The sequence below is a fragment of the Melospiza georgiana genome, chromosome 19 (genome assembly GCF_028018845.1).
Source record: "Melospiza georgiana isolate bMelGeo1 chromosome 19, bMelGeo1.pri, whole genome shotgun sequence".
Taxonomy (NCBI): Eukaryota; Metazoa; Chordata; class Aves; order Passeriformes; family Passerellidae; genus Melospiza; species Melospiza georgiana.
Window position 1 is genome coordinate 12,511,410 of NC_080448.1, and position 20,123 is coordinate 12,531,532.

The 20,123-nt window shown below is 59.6% G+C and overlaps 2 protein-coding genes across 3 annotated transcripts; both read left to right on the top strand.

Moving 5' to 3' along the window:
• The first annotated feature begins 2,582 nt into the window (after positions 1–2,582).
• Positions 2,583–8,816, top strand: CUEDC1 (CUE domain containing 1). Its single transcript, XM_058037514.1, has 10 exons — positions 2,583–2,896; positions 3,397–3,524; positions 4,470–4,593; positions 5,613–5,781; positions 6,313–6,396; positions 7,254–7,343; positions 7,768–7,861; positions 7,997–8,055; positions 8,334–8,404; positions 8,593–8,816. The coding sequence occupies exons 1-9, from the start codon at positions 2,606–2,608 to the stop codon at positions 8,399–8,401; spliced, it is 1,107 nt and encodes a 368-aa protein (XP_057893497.1). The 5' UTR covers positions 2,583–2,605; the 3' UTR covers positions 8,402–8,404; positions 8,593–8,816.
• A 5,080-nt stretch (positions 8,817–13,896) lies between these two features.
• On the top strand, positions 13,897–16,166 carry MRPS23 (mitochondrial ribosomal protein S23). Of its 2 annotated transcripts, XM_058037661.1 has the most exons (5): positions 13,898–14,006; positions 14,092–14,256; positions 15,011–15,088; positions 15,195–15,318; positions 15,813–16,166. In XM_058037661.1, exons 1-5 carry the CDS (start codon positions 13,954–13,956, stop codon positions 15,927–15,929), a joined length of 537 nt encoding a protein of 178 aa, XP_057893644.1. In that variant the 5' UTR covers positions 13,898–13,953; the 3' UTR covers positions 15,930–16,166. The 2 variants fall into 2 exon arrangements, with proteins under 2 accessions (XP_057893645.1, XP_057893644.1); XM_058037662.1 differs by lacking the exon at positions 15,011–15,088 and having other exon boundaries at positions 13,897–14,006; positions 15,144–15,318.
• The last annotated feature ends 3,957 nt before the right edge of the window (positions 16,167–20,123 follow it).

A 20,123-nucleotide genomic window follows, 5' to 3' on the forward strand; every position in this document is an offset into this window, starting at 1 on the left:
ACTGGCTTCTCCCTGATGCATGAGTGATTTGCATTTCTTTGGATTAGCAGCAGGACTTTGAAAAATGGGTTTAAAAGCCTCCAGGGCATGTGAATTGCCCTGGTCTGTGTGGCCCCTGCCAGCCCCGAACTCCTGGGGTGTATCTCAGGGCAGGGAAGGTGCCAGCACATTCCCCTGGGACTCTTTGAAGCCAGATGTGCAGCGGAGCCTTTCTTCTGTAAAATATCTTGTCCTCATCCCTAATTTTGTTCAGATTCTGACCAGAGGATTTCCATGGCTCAGCAGGTGTCTGTGCTCAGTGCCACTATCCAGCACTTCCAGGAGCTGTCCCAGACTCCCGTGCAGTGTTGAGGAACACCTCCCTGAGCTGGTGTTGGCAACAGGGGGACTGCCAGTGCCTGGCACGGCTCTCATGGTTACAGGGAAGCCTTTAAATGCACACTCAAAGGTCAGATGCTGGGAGACAAAGATTCCCCAGCCCACGTACTTGGGTTGCTTTATGGAGATCTGGAGAATTCCAGCCTGATTTTGGGGGGTTATTGTGCTGTTTGAGGTTTATGGGCTGGCACAGCACTGCTGAGGCAATGGTTCTTCACAGAAACTCCCATCTCCATCCCTGGATTGTGTCTGTGTGTGTATCCAGCATAAGCTGTGTTCCCGTGGGTGTCCAGGCTCGTGGAGTAGCCAAATCCTGTAAGGAGGTGTGTACCCTGTGAATGTGTTACAACTCAATTTAATACGTGACTAAACCAGCCATGCAATATTGCAATTAAAGTATAATTCCAGAGGTGTGAACAATGCTGGCTCTTGGCTGGAGTGAGTCAGGGGAGCGGAGGAGGAAGTGAGCAGCAGTGTTTTATTAATTGACTCCAGCGGATTTATTTGTCCTCAGTGAATAGAGCCGGGCAGAGCTGTCGGGAGTGTTCCTGCTCTGCTCCACGCCTGGCTCCTGGCAAGCTGATCCTGGGGACTGCATTACTGGGATGGAGACAGCTCCTGGCTGAGTGACCACTTAAATGGACATTATTAGTGAGCAGGAGCGAGCTGGGGGCTCCTGGTGCTGTTTGGAAATGGCCCCTTGTGCCCGACAGTGATTCTGCTGCTGCTTTTCCCTGGGTCCTGTCCTGCCTGGCAGCAAATGCCACAGGAGGTGGCACTGGATGGCCCCTGGCACCTGCTCAGCCCAGGGACCAAGGTGCATCCAAATGGAAATGCTTCCAGGATTACAGAAAAGCCAGGAAGGAGAGCAGGGTGTGCCTGGAGCAGGAATCATCCCTGTGATTCCTCTGGTACCAGAGAGCGCTGTCCCTGGGATGAAGGTGGAGGTAAATTAGCAATGGGGCAAAAGGTGGATTTCTCCCCAAGCTCCTGCTGAGTTCCCCATGTATTGCAAGTGTGTTTTGTTCTCAGCTGCCTCTGGAAGCCCCTTGGAGCAGCTCGGGGCTGTGGCTGTCACACATGGTCTTGCTGGGCAGGAGAGAGCCCAGGTGACCTTCAGAGGCGACTGCTCCTCTTAATGGCTTGGAATCTGATTATGCCATTTTGCTAAGAAATGTGCTTGGCACGTTCTTCTGCATTAAATACCATTTAGGGACAGTTATCCTGAACTCTCTGCCTGCCGCTTAGGAAAAAGCCTTTGAAAATGATATTATGGATCAAAAGTGTTCCTGGGGTAATTCTGTTTCAAACAGTGGAGTTAATCCAGAACTGAATTTGGCCCTGCATTTTCAAACGAGAAGCAGTGGCTGTATAATCTGTTTATGGTTTTAAAGTGAATGTTAATCTTGGATTTGGTAGCTTTTCCAAAAGGTCGATTTGCCGTGCTGCAGAGCATTTCAGCCCCCTGCCCTGAGACTCTCTGAGCCGACTCCATGTTTTATTTTAAAGAGTGATTTTACCGTGTTTATAAATACATGTCAAACCTGGAAACATTAACTCTGGGCAGTGGAAGTAATGCCATTTTTCTTGCCTTGCATTTTGCTGGTACAGCTCCTGGCACGGCACGTCCAGGCTCCGGCGTGCCGGGCCCGATGCAGGGATGGCTCAGTCCCACGAGGATGCAGTGGGATGGGTGGAACGGAGCAGAATGTGCCCTGCTGAGACAGGGGAGCCTCTGGGTGCTGTCCTTGGGTGACTGTGTCCCCTGGTGACTGTGTCCCTGGTGACCATGTCCCCTGGTGACTGTGTCCCCTGGGTGGCTCTGTCCCATGGTGACTGTGTCCCCTGGGTGGCTGTGTCCCTGGTGACCGTGTCCCCTGGTGTCCGTGTCCCCCGGTGACCGTGTCCGTGTCCCCTGGGTGGCTCTGTCCCATGGTGACTGTGTCCCCTGGTGACCGTGACCATGTCCCCCGGTGTCCGTGCCCCCCGGTGACCGTGTCCGTGTCCCCCGGTGTCCGTGTCCCCCGTGACCGTGTCCGTGTCCCCCCCGCAGGTGGCAGGATGCAGCCGTGCGCCGGGGGCTGACGCGGAGCCGCCGGCCGCAGGGAGCGGGAGCCCCGCCGCCCACCCATGGTCGCGGCTGGCAGCCGGGGCGGCCCCCGGTGAGCAGGGGCACAGCCGGGCACGCCGGGCACGCCGGGCACGCCGGGCACGCCGGGCCCGCGCCATGACGAGCCTGTTCCGCCGCAGCAGCAGCAACGGCGGCTCCCGCGGCGGCTCCTCCGCCCAGGAGCTCAACAACAGCCGCCCCGCCAGGCAGGTGCGGCGCCTGGAGTTCAACCAGGCCATGGAGGACTTCAAGACCATGTTCCCCAACATGGACTACGACATCATCGAGTGCGTCTTGAGGGCCAACAACGGCGCCGTGGACGCCACCATCGACCAGCTCCTGCAGATGAACCTGGACGGCAGCGGCTGCGAGGACAGCTCCGACTCGGAGGACAGCATCCCGCCCGAGGTACCGGCCCGGGCTCCCCTCTGGGGGCTCTGCCTTCCACACCTGGGGCACGTCAGTCTCATCCTGCCTCCTCCTGCCCAGCCCAGCACGGAGCTACTTGACTGCTGCGGGCAGGCAGAGGTTGGAGTGCCCGGATCCGCTGGGCTGCTGCACCAAGGGTTGGCTTGGGCAGTGCTTCAGGCTCAGGCCAAGAGCTCTCCTCCCTCTCACTCACCCCAAAACCCATCAGGAACCCTTCTGCTGCTGTCAGAGAGACTCCCTGGGGCTGTGTGCACCAAGGGTAGGCTCAGCCACCCTCTTCCCTTGAAAGCAGTACCTCCAAACCCCACCAAACTCCACCAAAACCCCCCTGGGTGCAGGAGGCCCAGTGCCAGCAGGTTGCCCCGTCCTTGCAGCAGCATTCAGCCTGTGCCATCCCTGTTTTGCTGCTGCACGTGGGGCTCTGGCTCACTGGGGAACATTTCCCTGTGCTGCCCTCACCCCGTCCTCTCACCCTGCAGATCTTGGAGCGGACCCTGGAGCCGGACAGCTCGGACGAGGAGCCCCCTCCCGTGTACTCCCCTCCTGCCTACGAGAGCCAGGCCTTGGGCAGCCGCTACCCCCGCGCCCCACCCACGCCCCCGCCCAGGTGAGACCCTGCCCCGCACAGCTCCTGCTCCTGGGGCACCTGTGCCAGCACCCGGGGTCAGGCTGAGCTCCTGGGGCACCTGTGCAGGTCAGGCTGAGCTCCTGGGGCACCTGTGCCAGCACCCGGGGTCAGGCTGAGCCCCTGGGGCACCTGTGCAGGTCAGGCTGTGTCAGCTGCCCCTGGCACGGCTGTCTGGCCCTGCTCCTTATAGGGTCCAGTGAGACAAAGCCAAGGGAGATGAATGAAGCTCACAGCTGGCTGAGAAATCCCTGTGAGGGTCTGAACCACCAACAGCTGAGGGGCCGGAAAGCCTCTCTGGCAGCCTGTGGAATGGCAAAAATCAGCTCGTGGGCGGGGAGCGCTCACTGCTGCTGCTGCTGGAAAACACCAGGTGCTGGGCCAGCCCCACCCTGGCTGGCTGCTCACCACACACCTCGGCTGGCTCGCTTGGCCCTGGCAGCACTGCTCGGGCTGTGGGACAGCAAGTGTGAGCCCTGGGCACCTCTGTGCCAGCCCTGCCCTCTGTGCAGGCTGGGTGTGACATTGGGTGAGGGACGTTTGTCAGTTTTGTGGGCAAATCCCTGCAGTGCTGGGGCTCCACCGGGCTGGTTTTGGGAGGAGAAGGAAAACCCAGCATGCAGAGTTGCAGGGCAGGGCTTGAAATACAGCCCCCAAATATTCCAAATGCTCTAGGAAAGCTTTCACCCTCCAGAGCTGATGGTAACACTGCAGGTTTGGGGATGTGTTGGGGTTCGTGGTTTCCAGGACGGCTGGTGGAGCCGGGCAGGCTCTGCTGTGCCAGGCTTTGCTGTGCCAGGCTCTGCTGTGCCAGGCCTTGTGCCACGCTGCCACAAGGTGTTGTGCTGGTGTTGGTGTTGTGCTGGTGCTGGTGCTGGTGTTGGTGGGTTTCTCCTCAGCAGAGGTGCTCCTGTGCTTGCCCCACAGGACGGACATGCCCTGTCCCAGCAGCACCGTGCACTACAGGAACTGGAACCCACCACTGCTGGGCAACCTCCCCGAGGACTTCCTGCGCATCCTGCCCCAGCAGACTGCCCCAGCTGGCACACAGGTGAGCTCGGGCACCCCTTCCAGCCTGCTCTTGGGGTGGCACGGACACCATCCCAGTGCTCAGCCTCCCTGAGCTTGCAGCATCAGCACACTGGGTACCAGATGTGCTCTAACCCAAAAGTTCTGGAGTGTGTCCTGTTCAAGAGACTGAAGTGGGCAAGGTGTGAAAGAGCTCTTAGGAAAGCTTTGATCTTTTTCCTGCATTATCCCAGTGATTAGTGCCAGAAATGCCACTTGCTATAAGCACCTAATATTTTCAATTATTTGAACATCTTGCCCTCTGCTCTGGTGAGGAGCAGCAGGACCAGTAATGCTCCTAAGGAGAGCAGCACTGCCAGGGCACTTGAGGGCTGCTGCAGTGGAATCTGGGTGGGAAACCTAGTGCAAGCCAGAGGATTTGCCCTTGGGAAATCAGAGTCCACATGTGCTCCATGGCTGTTTTACAAACAACATTTGGGTGCCAGCAGCAGGGCAGGCAATGGGCAGCATCCCGTGGGGAACAAGCAGCTCCAACACGTGCTGGGCATCATCCCTCAGCCCTTTGCTAACACAGGAACCCCTAAATGGCTCCAGCACCCTCCTGGCATGGGGGAGCTGCAGGCACCCTGCTCCTCACTCTCGTTTTGTCTCCAAAGGCAGCCTGCCACGTTTTCATGAATGATTGCCCTGCAAGTTGAGCTGCACGGGCTCTGTTACCTTTCTGGGAATAGGAGCGTGCCAATTCATTTGGGCTCAGGGGGAGGAGAGGAGCAGCTGCCCTTTTCTTTCCCCAGTAATTGTGTGCTTTTGCTTTTTATGGCTCTCTGGGAGCAGCTACAAATCAGATAAACATTGTAGGCAGGGATGAGGCTGTGCTGCTCCCCAGGTGTGAGGTGTGACGTGCCTGGTGCAGGGGTGTTTGTCAGCAGGACACTGCAGGCTCTGCTCTTTGGAGATGGAGACAAAGCAGGCCGAGCTCGGCCCCGGGGCTGCTGCAGGCACCCCGAGAGCAGCACCCAGCGTGTCCTGTTTGCCTGGCAGGGCTCCCCCCGCTGCCGGCAGCCCGTGCCCCGCGGCCAGGGCTCGCTGGAGCAGGAGCGCCGCTGGAAGCAGTACCTGGAGGACGAGCGCATCGCCCTCTTCCTGCAGAACGAGGAGTTCATGAAGGAGCTCCAGAGGAACCGGGACTTCCTGCTCGCCCTGGAGAGAGGTGAAAGGCCCTTCAGAAAGTTCTGCTTTTTGGGCGTGTGCCCTGCCGTGGCTCTGCCTGCTGGCAGCGGTGCCCTGCCCGTGGGATCAGGGCTTGTGCCAAAGCAGAGCCAGTACAAGATGTGGCCAGGCTGGGGCAGTGTCTGCCCACGCTGCCGGGCTGCTCCCTGGCTCCTGCTCTGCCCCCCTGCCCAGCCCTCTGCAGCATCTCTGGCAGAGCCCAGCAGAATCCGTGGCAAGGAGCTTTGGGAACGGCCTCTGAGCCCTGCCCAGCCCTGCCAGTGGTGCTCTGCAGGGTCCTGGCAGCACTGTCCCTGCAGGAAAGCCACGGGTGTGCTGCTGTGTGCTTGTGGTGGGTGGGCAGCTCCTCTGCTGCTGCGGGCTCCCACCCAAGGGTTGTGGTCACTGTGCTGAAGCAAAGCCCAGCTGCCTCCCTTGCCACAGCCACGGGCTGTGAGGGCAGCGGGGAGCAGAGCCATGTGCTCTGCCTCCAGGGCCTGATCGAGCGGGCGCTGCGCTTTTTGTGTTTCAGATCGATTGAAATATGAGTCAAAAAAATCCAAGTCGACTGGTGTTGCTGTCAGCAACGACTTTGGTTTCTCCTCAGTATTATCAGGTAACTTCCAAGACATATATGAGCATTGTCTCTCCACAGCAGGATCCCCCACAGCCCTGCATTCCCATCCCTCTGCCCAGCTGCCCCCAGAGTGGCTGTGGAGGAGGAATCTGCTGATGCCTCCCTGCTGCCCTCCCAGCACAGACAGGAGCTGGTGGGTCATGGGGGTGGGTGCTCCTGCCCTCCCCATGTGGAGGTGCTGCTGCATCCTGCCTCCCTCCCTCCATCCATCCATCCATCCATCCATCCATCCATCCATCCATCCATCCATCCATCCATCCATCCATCCATCCATCCATCCCTGCCCTCCCTGCCTGGGCTGGAGCAGAGGATTGTGCCTGCAGGCATAATGACTGTTCTGGGTAATCCTGATTAACCTCGGAGCACAGCAGCTGCCCAGAGTCAGAATTAGAGCTGGTGTCTGTCGATGGCCCCATGTGGGGATGGGCAGGCCTGGGCAGCCTGGCAGGGCTCCAGCTGGGCTCCCAGACCTGGGGAACAGGGACGTGGCTCTGGGGTCTCTGTTCCCTGACCCAGCTGGGCTTGCTCCTGATCCACTGGGCAGCATCATCCAACACCCAGAGCACACTCAGAGCCCGGGGGAATTTGGAGCTGCTGACCCTGGAGGGAGGTGCTGGTGCTGGGGCTGAGCCCCTGTGAGGGTGTGCTGCCAGCCCACGGCTCTGCACTCCTGGTCCCAGGGGTTGTGTCCCCAGATGTCCCCATCCACAGCCATCCCACCTGCTGTGCCCCTGTGCCCTCGGCTGCTGCTGGAACTGAAGCTTTGTCACAGCCCCCTCTCCAGGCAGGCAGGCAGGCACTGCCGGTGAGCCGTGTTTGGGCTGTTTGCCTTGCAGGTGAGGGAGCTCCCTCTGGAGCCGGCGAGGCCGGCGGGGCCGTGTCCGACGATGCCTTATTCCGAGACAAGCTCAAGCACATGGGCAAATGTGAGTGTGTGCGGGGCCCGGGCTGGCACCTGGCAGGGCTGGGGGGCAGCTGGGAGTGGGGTGGGCAGGGGGAATGGCAGCAGTACCTGGCACTCGCCCAGACTCAGGCACAGCCTGATTTTCCCACCACAGATCAGAGCAAGGTCCTTGGGTGGCCCCAGCTGGGCTGCAGGCACTGGGAGCACTGGGAGGGGTGGGTAAGGAAGGCCGTGAAAATCCCAGAAAAAGGGGAAAACATGGGCACCTACCACCAGGAACCAAAGCATCCCTGTCTCCCTCCCCGAGTCTGGGCCTCACCACAGGGCGTTGGGTGTGGGTGGCTCTCACTGCCCTGGCCCTGCCCCTCTCCTTTCCCCTGCCCGTGGCAGCTTTGGGAGGGGTTGTTGGGTTTGGGTGAGACCCTCAGGCAGCTGCTTCCTTCCAGCCACGCGCAAGAAGCTGTTCGAACTCGCCAGAGCCTTCTCCGAGAAGACAAAGATGAGGAAATCAAAAAGAAAACACTTGTTGAAGCACCAGGTGTATCCTGAAAGGGCTGTGGGGCAGGGGAGGCTCCCCAAGGGCTCCTGTGTGGCTGGAGCGTGGGCTGGGAAGGGTGGCTGTGGTCCCTGGCCACATCCTGGCCCCACAGTGGTTTTCCTTAGCGGAGGGAGCAGGATGGGGACAGCAGCCTCCACAGCAAATCTTCTGGATGACGTGGAAGGACATGCGTATGGTAAGGAGTGCTGTGCCAGGCTGTGCTGGGTGTGCTGGGCTTGGCAGGCTGGGTCCGTGGTGCCACATCAGCCCAGGGCTGGCTCAGGTGTGAACGCCTGGCAGAAATACCCCTGTGGGCCAGAATCTGTAAAGAAACTCCCCGAGTGCCGCTGGGAATTGTCTCTCTGAGCAAGGACACCCTGCCCTGGGGAGGCTGGGCTGCCTGCCCGGCTGGGGCCGTGGTGCAGGGGTGCCCTGGTGTGCAGGTGCTGCAGCCCCACCTGCTCTGCCTTGCAGATGAAGAGTTCCAGGCACGGCGGCAGCAGCTCCGTGAGGAGGAGGAGGCGCCGAAGGAGGGGCAGTAAATGGTGAGAGGCACCTGGGGATGGGTGGGTGATCACCTGGGTGTGCATGGCCCAGCCCGGCTGGAGGAAGAGCCTGGGCTCTAGGCTGGGTGCAGAGTGTGTCTGGGTGGGGACAAGCCCCACCAGTGGCCATGAGCGCTGTCACTGCGTGGCTGAGGCTGAGCTCGTGCTGTTCTCTTCCCTCCCTGCAGGTCCCAGCTCTGGGGTTCCTTGCTGGCACAGGACGTGCACGAGGCTTCATCAGGAGATGGCTGCAAAAGGAAAAACCCACCCAACAAACCACCCGGATTTTGGCTGTTCCCCCTCTGCTGCTGTACTCCTCTGAAGTACAAGTATCGAAGTGAGGCACAATGTTTTCTTACCAATGGTTTGAAAACGACTTTTCCTATCGAGAAAAAAAAAAAGGCAAAAAAAGCGCGGGCAGCTGCTGCGAGTGAGCGGCTGCGGCTGCGGAGGAGCCAGCGAGCTGGGGCTGGGGAGGGGCAGCCCCGCCTGCTCCCCGGCCGGCGGCACGGGAGGAACGACATGGAACGGAATCAGTGCTACTAACGAGGATCCAGCCCCACGCGGGGCCTGCCCGGCCGGAGCACTCCTGAACATATCTGTAGTGGTGTGATGTGACTGCACTCTGCGCACACCGGAACAAAAACCACGCCAGAAAGGGAAGCTAACAGCCGTTGTCTATTATTGCTAGGAGTAATGAGCAGAGATTCAGATCAGGTAATAGTCAAATAATATAAATTGTTTATAAAGGAAAGGCCTTCTTTTCCTAGGCATTTCACTTTGAATTAAACCTTTGCCTTGGCATTGCTACAACTGCCTTGAAGTTGGGGAGCTTTGTGGGGCAGCACCAAGGGCTGGATTCCTCACCGGTTTAACCCTCACTGATGCAGCAGGACACATCCCACGGGGTGTGGGGTGCTGGGGCTGCCTGCTCACCTCTCACTGTAGTTGAGAGGCAGAGCCCAAGCCAGGGGCTGGCAGGGCTGGTGGAGGTGTTTCCAGCACAGAGTTTGTACCAGGGCCTGGGGCACTGCTGGGCTTGGTGCGGGGCAGGAGCAGAGCCCCTTCCTCGTGCCCGCGGCGCCGGGATCCTGCAGCTCTCGGAGATGCTGTCAGGCTAAAAATAATTACATAAACAAATTCCTTCTCTGTGTAAGTAATGAGTGACGAGCGTAAAGTCAGAATCCGCTCCCGCCAGCACATTTTCTTCTCCTTTATCGGCACAACGCTCCCTGCCAAATGCAGGAGGTGGCTCTAGACGTGCCTGTTACACTGCCTGCCTCCTGCCAACCAGCACAAATGTTGCAGGATCGGAGCTGTGAAGGCGGCAGACGCGGGAGCCCCAGCCATCAAACACTCACGCAACTGTTTTCCCTGCCTCTCGGCAGGGTTTGGTAACAAAAGTCCCCCTTGCAGGCGCTGGCTCCCTCAGGCTCCTCTGCGCTCCCCACGGAGCCCGCGTGCCTTTGAAGTGGACGCCAAGATTTGCTGCCCCGGCGGCGCTGCAGCTGCTGCACCTGTTGGGCGCTGCTGCCGTCCCCTCCGGCCGTGCTGGGGATCAGGGCACCCCCTGAGCCTCACTCGCCCTGGTTCCTGGCCAGGGTAGGGCTGTTCCAGGTGTCTGGGGCTGTTCCAGGTGTCTGGGGCTGTTCCAGGTGTCTGGGGCTGCAGGGTCTCTGTGCTGTCTCTGTAGTACAAAACTCTCCCGCAGCGCCGGCGCTCAGACGAGTTCTGGGGCGCCGAGGGCCAGGGCAGGTGCCGTGGGCTGGGAGCACCCCGGGATGCCAGCAAGCCTTGGGTTCCTAAAATCAAAGCAGCAGAATTCCCACCCCACCCAGCCCATACCAGTTCTGGTATCCTCTCCTCTGCTTTTGAAGGATGGAGGAGCAGTCTTGGGTTGTGGCAGCACGGTGACAGGTTAGGCCACCTCAAGCCATGCCGGGGTCCCACACCGTGGGCAGCACCCCTGCTCCTGGTGGGGTGCACAACTGTCAGGAGTGGGCACAGAATGCCCCAGGCTGCCCTGCCCAGGGTAGGATGTGGGGCTGGAGGGGTGCAAGGCGCTACGGGGGAATCAGGGAACGGAAAATCCTTTAGCCCCTGGGTGGGATTTCCATTCTGAGAGAGCTGAGGAGAAGGAGGGGCTCCTTCCCTGCCCTTCTGGCCCTGGGGGCCCTGAGGCTGCCGTTACTCCCTCCCAGCCCAGAGCAGCTCTGCATATTTGGAAGAAAATCAAACTTGGAAGCGGATCAGGCTGTCACCATTCCACGGCGGGCGGCGGTGCCAGTACGGTTTCCATGAGCGCGGGAAGCACCATGGCCGGGAGGGAATTCTGGAATTGGTTTCCATGAGCGAAGGGAGCACCACGGCCGGGAGGGAATTCTGGAATTGGTTTCCATGAGTGCACCACGGCCGGGAGGGAATTCTGGAATTGGTTTCCATGAGCGTGGGAAGCACCACGGCCGGGAGGGAATTCTGGAATTGGTTTCCATGAGCGAAGGAAGCACCACGGCCGGGAGGGAATTCTGGAATTGGTTTCCATGAGTGCAGGGAGCACCACGGCCGGGAGGGAATTCTGGAGTTCTGCTCTCCCTGACCGGGAGGGGCTGCCCCAGGGCTGGGCTGGGTCCTGCCCTGGCTGCAGGGATGGGTGAGCTGCCCTGGGAGATGGCACAGGGCCACAGGCCGGTCCTGTGCACCGCTGGCAGCTGGGACTGAGGGGGACACTGTCCCTCATCTCAATCTGCTCGGTAAGGGACGCCTGGGTCAGCTCTGCCAGCCAGCCCAGGTGTGCTGGGAGCATCCCCGGGCCAGCAGCTGCCTCTGCTTTCTGCCTGAGCTTGTCCTCTCTGCTCCCACAGAGAGAGGGGCAGTGAGAAAGGGTGGCTGGGGCTGGGAGCAGGGGAGGGGACAGCACAGGGGGCTCAGTGCCCAGCCCTGCTGGCTCTGACCCTGCCCCAAAGCTCCATGGCCACCCAGGCCTGGCACAGGGCTCTGGGCACAGCCCTGCCACCACCACCCCCCAACAAGCTGCCCTGACACATCCCAGGCCAGGCACAGCCTCTGGGGGATGTCACTCTGTGGCCGTGTCAAAATATCCTGGAGGCACAAAGCATGGTTTTAACGGAGGTGGAGAGGGGTTTTTGTGTGCTGTGAAAAACAAAAATCTGGTTTATGGAGTGGAAAGGCCACAAATCCGGCTTGGGAGCCAAAATGCGTTTCTTACATAAAAATGTACAGTTCTCAGTGATGTTGGTATCATTTCTCTACAGAAAGGTTTTGAAAGAGCAAAACAAACTGATCTGTGACGTTTGTGAGTGTGGCTATTTTAGAATTTTATTTCCATCAGTGATTTTTTTCTTAAAGATGTTTAATAGTAATTCCTATAATAAAGTCCTGTTGTACTCTTAACACTGTATATATATATTTAACAGTCTTTATTTTTCTACTCTTTACAGGGGGGAAGAAGAAAGAAAGGGGTCTGGGAAGGGAAGGGGCAGGTCTAGCTCAGCTCCAGGAGAGCTGCGACCCAGCTCCAGGAGAGCAAACACCCAAAATCCGATGGGGCTCAACTGGCGTCCAGTGGTTTCCTCAATAACCCAGGAGCTATCCCTGGGGAAGCACAGGGAGCATCCCCCTGACCTGCAGGGACAGCACAGAGCCCCCCTGTCCCAGCAGGATCGGAGCTTTCCAGCTGGGGAACCTTCCCCGTGGAAGAAAAGCCTGGATAAAGTCAGGGCATTCTTGCCTTAAATGTCCAAAGCAGCGGAAGGCTGGAGGCAGCCCGGCTGCCCTGGGGAGCGCAGGGCCTGCCCGGGCAGCTCCCGCTGGAATTGCTGCTGCTCTCCCTGCAGGAAAGGGGGCTCTGCTCTGCATTGCTGCTCTCCCTGCAGGGAAGGGGCTCTGCTCTGCATTGCTGCTCTCCCTGCAGGGACAGGGGCTGTGCTCTGCATTGCTGCTCTCCCTGCAGGAAAGGGGGCTCTGCTCTGCATTGCTGCTCTCGGGCTCTGCTCTGCATTGCTGCTCTCCCTGCAGGGACAGGGGCTCTGCTCTGCATTGCTGCTCTCCATTGCTGCTCTCCCTGCAGGGAAGGGGCTCTGCTCTGCATTGCTGCTCTCCCTGCAGGGACAGGGCTCTGCTCTGCATTGCTGCTCTCCATTGCTGCTCTCCCTGCAGGGAAGGGGCTCTGCTCTGCATTGCTGCTCTCGGGCTCTGCTCTGCATTGCTGCTCTCCCTGCAGGGACAGGGCTCTGCTCTGCATTGCTGCTCTCCCTGCAGGACAGGGGCTCTGCTCTGCATTGCTGCTCTCCCTGCAGGACAGGGCTCTGCTCTGCATTGCTGCTCTCCCTGCAGGGACAGGGCTCTGCTCTGCATTGCTGCTCTCGGGCTCTGCTCTGCATTGCTGCTCTCCCTGCAGGGAAGGGGCTCTGCTCTGCATTGCTGCTCTCGGGCTCTGCTCTGCATTGCTGCTCTCCCTGCAGGGAAGGGGCTCTGCTCTGCATTGCTGCTCTCGGGCTCTGCTCTGCATTGCTGCTCTCCCTGCAGGGACAGGGCTCTGCTCTCCATTGCTGCTCTCCCTGCAGGGACAGGGGCTCTGCTCTGCATTGCTGCTCTGCATTGCTGCTCTCCCTGCAGGGACAGGGGCTCCGATCCCGGCCGGGGATCCTGCCGGCCCTCGGTGTGCCATGGAAGCGTGCTGCCCCCTTCCTTCGGCAGCCTGCGAGCGGGAGCGGGACGGGACGGGACGGGACGGGACGGGACGGGACGGGACGGGACGGGACGGGACGGGATGGGACGGGACGGGACGGGATGGGATGGGATGGGATGGGATGGGATGGGATGGGATGGGATGGGATGGGATGGGATGGGATGGGATGGGATGGGATGGGATGGGATGGGATGTGCTTTCCTTCCTTGCCCTCGGTTCCCGAGCTGCACCCGGAGCCCGGGAAGGGCCGCCTGCAGGGAGGATGGAGCTGCTGGGGCTGGGACACAGCCTGGGACGCTCTGGGGCCGCACTCTGCCTGCTGGGGCTGTCCGGGGCGGGGTGCGGCCATGGGCAGCCCCGGGCCGGGCTGGCGTGGGTCACACTGTCCCTTGACGTGGATCCCATGTCCCCTGTGCAGATGCCACCGTGAGGGTGGCACTGTGAGGGGTGTCTGAGGGATGGCACTGTGGAGGTGGCACTGTGGGGGACAGCAGTGCGACACGGCTGCGGGCCCAGCCATTCTGTGACACCGCACCAGCAAACAACAGGAGGCGAGGCTGCCCCGAGCCCCGGGACTGCTGGCGCTGCCCGGGCTGGGGCCGAGGCTGTCGGGGCACGCCGGGGCCGGTCGCGTCTGTCGCGACAGCGCCAAACGCACGGGGGCGAGCCGGCTCGGCCATCGGCTGGCGCTGCCTGGGCACCTTCCCCCGCCGTCGCTCGGCACTCGGCCGCGTGCCCTGGCGGGCGCTCCGGTTCCGGTTCCGTTCCCGTTCCGTTTCCGGTTCCGCTTCCGGGAGCGGGCAGCACCGGCCGGGCTCGGGGCCCGTGCGGCGGGGCCGCCATGGCCGCCACGGCCGGGAGCCGCACGCAGAAGATCGGGAGCGTCTTCAGCCGGTGCGGGGGGGTTCAGCCGGGCCGGTTGCCGGTTCTCCGTGAGCGCGGCCCGCCGAGCCCCCCCTGAGCCGCGTGTCGCCCGCAGGACGCGGAACCTGGTGCGCATCGGGCTGCTGCGGAAGCCGCTGTGGCTGGACGTGTACGCCGCGTTCCCGCCGCTGCGGGAGCCCGTGTACCGCGTGCCGCGGCCGCGCTACGGGAGCGGGGACCCCATCGCAGCCGTGCTCTACCGGGAGGACACCGTGCGGGCGTGCGTGCGGGAACCGGGGAACCGGGGGGTTGGGTACATCGGGGTTGTTTGTTTTGTTAATAAATCGGGGGGGGGGGGGGTTCAAGAATAAATAGGGGTGGGTTTGGGGATAAATCAGGGTGATTTTTTTAATAAATCGAGGTGGTTTTTGGCATAAATCAGGGGTGCTTTTTTAATAAATCGGGATGGGTTTTTTAAAATAAATTGGGGTGGTTTTTTAATAAATCAGGGTGGGGATTTTTTAAATAAATCAGTATGGTTTTTGGGACAAATTGGGGTGGGGTTTTTTTTAACAAATTAGGGTTTTTTAATAAATTTGGGTGGGATTTTTTTTAATAAATCAGGGTGGTTTTGGGGATAAATGGGGGTGGTTTTGGGGATAAATGGGGGTGATTTTTCTGCCCTGCCCTGTGTTTCTAATGGAGGTGGAGGCTCCTCTGGGCTCCAGAGCTGCTCTGAACCACGGCTGCTGTGATTAACCTGAATTTATTAACACAGTTTACAAGGAAGCTCTGTGGAATCCCAGACAGGTTTGGGCTGCCAGGGGCCCTGAAGGGCACCCAGTGCCACCCCTGCCATGGCAGGGACACCTCCCACTGTCCCTCCAAGCCTCAGTGTCCAGCCTGGGGCCCTGCCAGGTGCTCATAAAGGCTCCTGAGAGAAGGAGGAACAGTTCTGTGCATGCTCTGACTGTGCTCTGTCTGTTTACTCCTGATTTAGTTGCACAGTCTCAACAGTTTCCTTTTCTGAGCAGGAAGTTTTACAAAGTTTATGGCAGTGGCCCCAAACCTTTTGACCTGACTCAGCTAAACTTCAAATCCACCTGCCAGAGGTAAGGTGATAATCAAACCAGAAAGGTTCCTGAGGCTGCCCCTTCTCCCCTCCAGTCAGGGAGCCAGAGCACCTCCTGAGTGTAAAACAGCAACTTTGCTGCCCAGGTTTGTTGAGAAATACAATGAACTGAAGGAAGAGGGGAAGATTGAAGAGGAGAAATTGTTTGAAGAAACAGGAAAAGCCCTTTTGGCCAGTGGGATCCTGTTACAGAGAAGAGGAGTGGACAGAGTGAGTAAGAAATATCCAGAGTTCCTTGGCTGGGGGATTGACAAAACTCCCCTCCCAGGCCCTCAGTGCTGAGTGAATGAAACCCTCAGCACAGCAGGCACACGTCTGATGGTCCTGAAATGCCTTTGCTGTGCAGAGAACACTTTCCTCCAGGCCATGAACAGCTCTGGCCAAGGCTCAGGCACCTGGCGGGCCAGAAAAGATGTTTTTCTGGGGATTAAATTGAATAACCATTCAAATAATCCATGGTGTATCTGTATAGAGCATTTGGAGCTTTGTGCATTTGCTGTTGTATCTTGAATTTTCCCGTGTTTAGCTGGAGCTCAGCAGCCTCTCTGCAGGGTGGTGACATTTTTTTTTGTGCTGTGCCTCCACAGCAATCTCAGCGTGAATTAAACTCCTTTTGGGGCACCCAGAGGGCTGCTGCTCCCCTCAGTCACCCTTCAGAGGCTTTTTTCCCCTGTTTGATGGGATCTTTGCTGTCCTTCCTGCAGGGTGCTGCACCCAGGGATGCTGCCCCACAGCCCCAGCTCCAGGACAAGAGGAAGGACGGGCAGGAGCAGCCACCAGAGCTGGCAGGGACACAGAAGGACAGTCCCTGTCCCTCCTGACAGCCCTGTCACCCCAGGAGCCACCTGCAGCCCTCCCTGGGGACATTGCCCTGAGGAACAGGGTCCTGGTGCCCTCCAGGCTCCTCCGTGGCACACTGGCTCAGTTCTGTCCGGCTCCACATTGATAAACTCACAGATAATCTTATTTTGTTTAATGTTCACAACTGTTTTCTGAAATCGAGTTGGAAAACGCCGAGCGTAAAAGTGGAAAATTAAAACATTTCCTTTAAAATTGGAGTTGTGCCTGTTCAGGTGTCTGGCGTGCAGCAGTGAAGATGTTTCCTGCTGGGGGAATGCAGATCCTGTGTGATGTGTTCCAGCAGCTGTCTCAAGTGTCATCTTTTTATAGCTGATTGAGGAAAGCTGCTATTTATGGCAGTGCTGTAATGTGCTCTTCCCATCCCACCATTTCCTTGAATTCAGAGTGGGATGAGGGCTGCCACTACAGAAAGCTGGGAGCTGGCAGTTTTTAGTGGCCCCCTCGGCAGAGTGAACGTGGGATGTTGCAGCTGTTTGCTGAGGGAAGGGTGATGCTGCAGGGACAGAAATCACAGCCAGCCTTGCAGGGATTGGGAGGAGTTCTGTCTGGGCTGCACATCCGGGGCTGCCTGATTTCTCATTGAGCATTTGACTCGGGCTCTATGAAATGCACACTGGTTTGTGTCTCTTTCCTTGAGATTTTTGTTGTTTTTCTTTCGTTTGTGATTCTTTAACATCCCAGACTGGCACCGCCCCACCCCCAGGTGTGACTGATGTCCAGCCCCCCCCTCCCTCCCTCCCTGCCCAGGTTGGTGCTGCTGCTGCTGGGTGGCAGGCAGGAGAGCTGGGTGGCAGTGAAAAGTGGGTGTGAAATGCCCCTGGTTTGGTTTCTGTGCCTCCCTTCACTCCTGGCAGCAGTGTGAGTGCAGAACAGCTCAGTTACACCTTGGGAGGTCAAACTTCGCTCCCAGTTCTGCTCCTGGAGAAGAGCTAAACCCTCTCGGGGTTTGTTACAAAGGGTAAAGATCCCCGTGTTTTAGCACTGATCCATTTCCACATCCAGCAATAACATTGAGTTTGGAGCCCTCCAAAGCCCTGGGGTGTGCCCTGAACGAGCTGCTGTGCAGGGCACCTGAGGAGAAAGTTGGGATTGGTTTTATTTATTTTTGGTTTTATTTATTTTGCGTTGAAAAAGCCAATCCCCTTGGGTTTGCCCTCGGGGGCAGCTGCGAGCCGGGGCAGTGAACTGAGGAGTTTTCCTGCTCGCGCCCACCTGGGGCGGTGATGGGCCCCAGCTGCAGGTGGTTAATTACCAGGTGGTTAATGACCATGGCCGCAGGTGAGGGCGGTTGGGGCTGATTGCCCAGGAGCCAAAGCCGGGCAGGGAAGGGCAGGAGGCCGCGGTGTGAGGGGCGGCCGGGTGTGGGTGAGCTCCGTGCCCTGGCCCGTTCCTGGCCCGTTCCTGGCCCGTTCCTGGCCCAGTCCCGCTCCTGGCCCAGCGCTGCGCTGCCCTGCCCTGCCCTGCCCTGCCCAGAGCACCCCGGGCTTCCCGAACAGGTACGTGGCTAAAGGTGCGGGAGAACCTGGAGATCTGTGTGGGATGACGTGGAAATCTGTGTGGGAAATCTGTGCGGGATAACCTGGAGATATGTGCGGGAAATCTGTGCGGGATAACGTGGAAATCTGTGCGGGAAATCTGTGCGGGATAACGTGGCAATCTGTGCGGGAAATCTGTGCGGGATAACCTGGCAATCTGTGCGGGACCCTGTGTTTCAGTAGAGGGGAGAGAGGGAGGGAGGGGGACTCGTGCCACGGGGTGAATATGAGAATGCTCTGCTGGAAGCTGCCAGGGCAGGGCAGGCTGTGGGCGATGGAGAAGTGGTTGGAACGCGGAGAAGTGTTTCAGCGCCGTGGATTTGCTCTGTCTGGTGGTGCCGGGGATCCCCACGGGGTTGGGGATGCGAACTCTGGAGCATTTGGTGCAATTCGGATCAAACCCGTTAAACCAGCGAGTCTGAAGGGGCGCGTTTGCCGGGCCGGAGGGCGATGCCGGTGCTCGGGACCCGCTCTGACTGCGGGGATTTAACCGAGAGGCTGTGGGCGGCACCGGGGGTGGTTTATCGCTGTGTCGGGGCGCTTTCCCGGCAGCAGGAGCGGCCGGAGGGGCCCCGCAGCCCCGGTCCCCCGGCGCTCCCCGCTAGGTGGGAGCCGCGCTCCGCGCTCCCGGCACCGAGCGGCTCCCGAGCCCCGCAGGCGGGGGAATCCGGGCGGGAATCCCGGCTGCGAGTCACGGCTCCCACCGGGAAACATCCGAAAAGGGAGCGGGGGATGCAGCGGGGTGGGAGCTGCGGTGATGGAGAGCGCCGGGCTGCGGGATCGGTGCCCCGGGCAGGGTGCGGGATCGGTGCCCCGGGCAGGGCAGAGGCTGCCCCCGCAGCCCCAGGGCTGCCCCCCGTGCCCAGCCCAGCCCCTGCCGTGCCGCGCTGCCCCCGCAGTCCCAGGGCTGCCCCCGTGTCCCCACAGCCCCTGCCTGGCCGTGCCCAGCCCAGCCCAGTGACCTCTCCTGTGCCAGCTCCTGACCATCCTGCAGGGGCCAGCTCCTCTCTGCCTGCCGGGCTGTTTGCAGGGACAGTGAATGCCGAGCATCGCTTACACCGAGCCCTGACTCCCGAGGCTCCCAAGGCAGGAACGCTTTGCACAGCCAGGCTGGAGGTTCCCCAGGGCCAGGTCCCAAAAACGCGTGCTGGGAGTTTGGGGTGCAGAGCTGCCTTTGGAGGGGTCACTGAAGGGATTTCCAGGGATGCTGCGGCATTCCTTACACCAGTGTTTCCCCCGACAGTGCAGAGGTGTCCTGCTGGAACAAACACCTCCAGGGCTGCAGAGCCGGGCTCTGAGCTTGGGCTCTGTTTAACCCTCAGGCAGCAGCTCCCGGAGCCCTGCTCAGCCCCTTCACGTGTTCCTGGGCCGTGGATTATCCCCTGGTATGTGTTGAGGGCAGGGGAGCTAAGGATTTAATAGGATCAGGGCTAATGTTTGGAGCAGCCAAAATAATTCATCAGCTTTGCTGGAAAAACAGGTGATCTGACCTTGCCAATGCCAAGCTTCACGAGGCAGATAATGAAGGGTTTAGTGTTTAAGGAACACGGCTCCAAATAAGATATAAAATTGTTGGCATTGCCACTCTGTGGAATCCTCTGGGATTTGCCTCTGCCCAGCCCTGCTGAACACACACACTTGCTCTTCAAACCTGCCCCGTTCTGAGCTTTGGAATATTCCAGAAATCTGTATCTGTCAGGAAGATGGCTGTGGAATCAGAGCAGGGTGCTGGCTCTGCTGTGCTGTGTTTGCACACTGGGGATGGCACAGGACCTGGCCAGTGTCAGTTCTGCCACCCGCCTGGTTCTGGTTCTAAACTGGGACTTTTTAAATTTGGTTTGGTGTTTCTTGTAGGGTTTTGCTTCTGCAGCACCAGCAATGTCCATGGCACAGAAATTCCTGGTCCTAGAGTTGTGGGCTGTGTGGGGTGCAGGACAGGAGGGTCAGAGCAGCAGGCTGAGCTCAGCAGTGCCTGGCAGAGCTGCTGCTGCTGTTTCTCCAGTAAATGCTGAGTCCTGGCAGGCCCTGACCCCTCGCTGGTCAGTTCTGCCCCAGGGATGGCCAGGCCCCTTTGGCTGGGTCACCTGGTGGTCCTGAGGGACCCCGGCGTGGGGTGAGCTCCCTCTGGGCACAGCAGTGAGTTCAATGAATGCTTTGGCAACCATTCCAGGAGGGCCAGGCTCTCCCATGTGTGCGTCCCACGGCTCTCAGCCTGGCTGTCCTGCCAGGGGCTGCTTTGCTGGCAGAAAGGGATGAAGTGCTGCCCCAAGAAATCACTGTGGCCCCATGCCCGTGCTCTGGCCTCGGTGTCTGTGGCGGGGCTGCTCCCCTGGGGCCGGTGTCACTCCCCGAGCCCTGGTTTGCAATCTCCCCATCCCCAGCGCTGATCCGGGCTGTCCCTGCAGCAGCCCAGGGTTTGCAGTCTCCCCATCCCCAGCACTGATCCAGGCTGTCCCCATGCTCGGGGGTCCCACAGCAGCCCAGGGTTTGCAGTTTCCCCATCCTCAGCACTGATCCAGGCTGTCCCTGCAGCAGCCCGGGTTTGCAGTTTCCCCATCCCCAGCACTGATCCAGGCTGTCCCCATGCTCGGGGGTCCCACAGCAGCCCGGGTTTGCAGT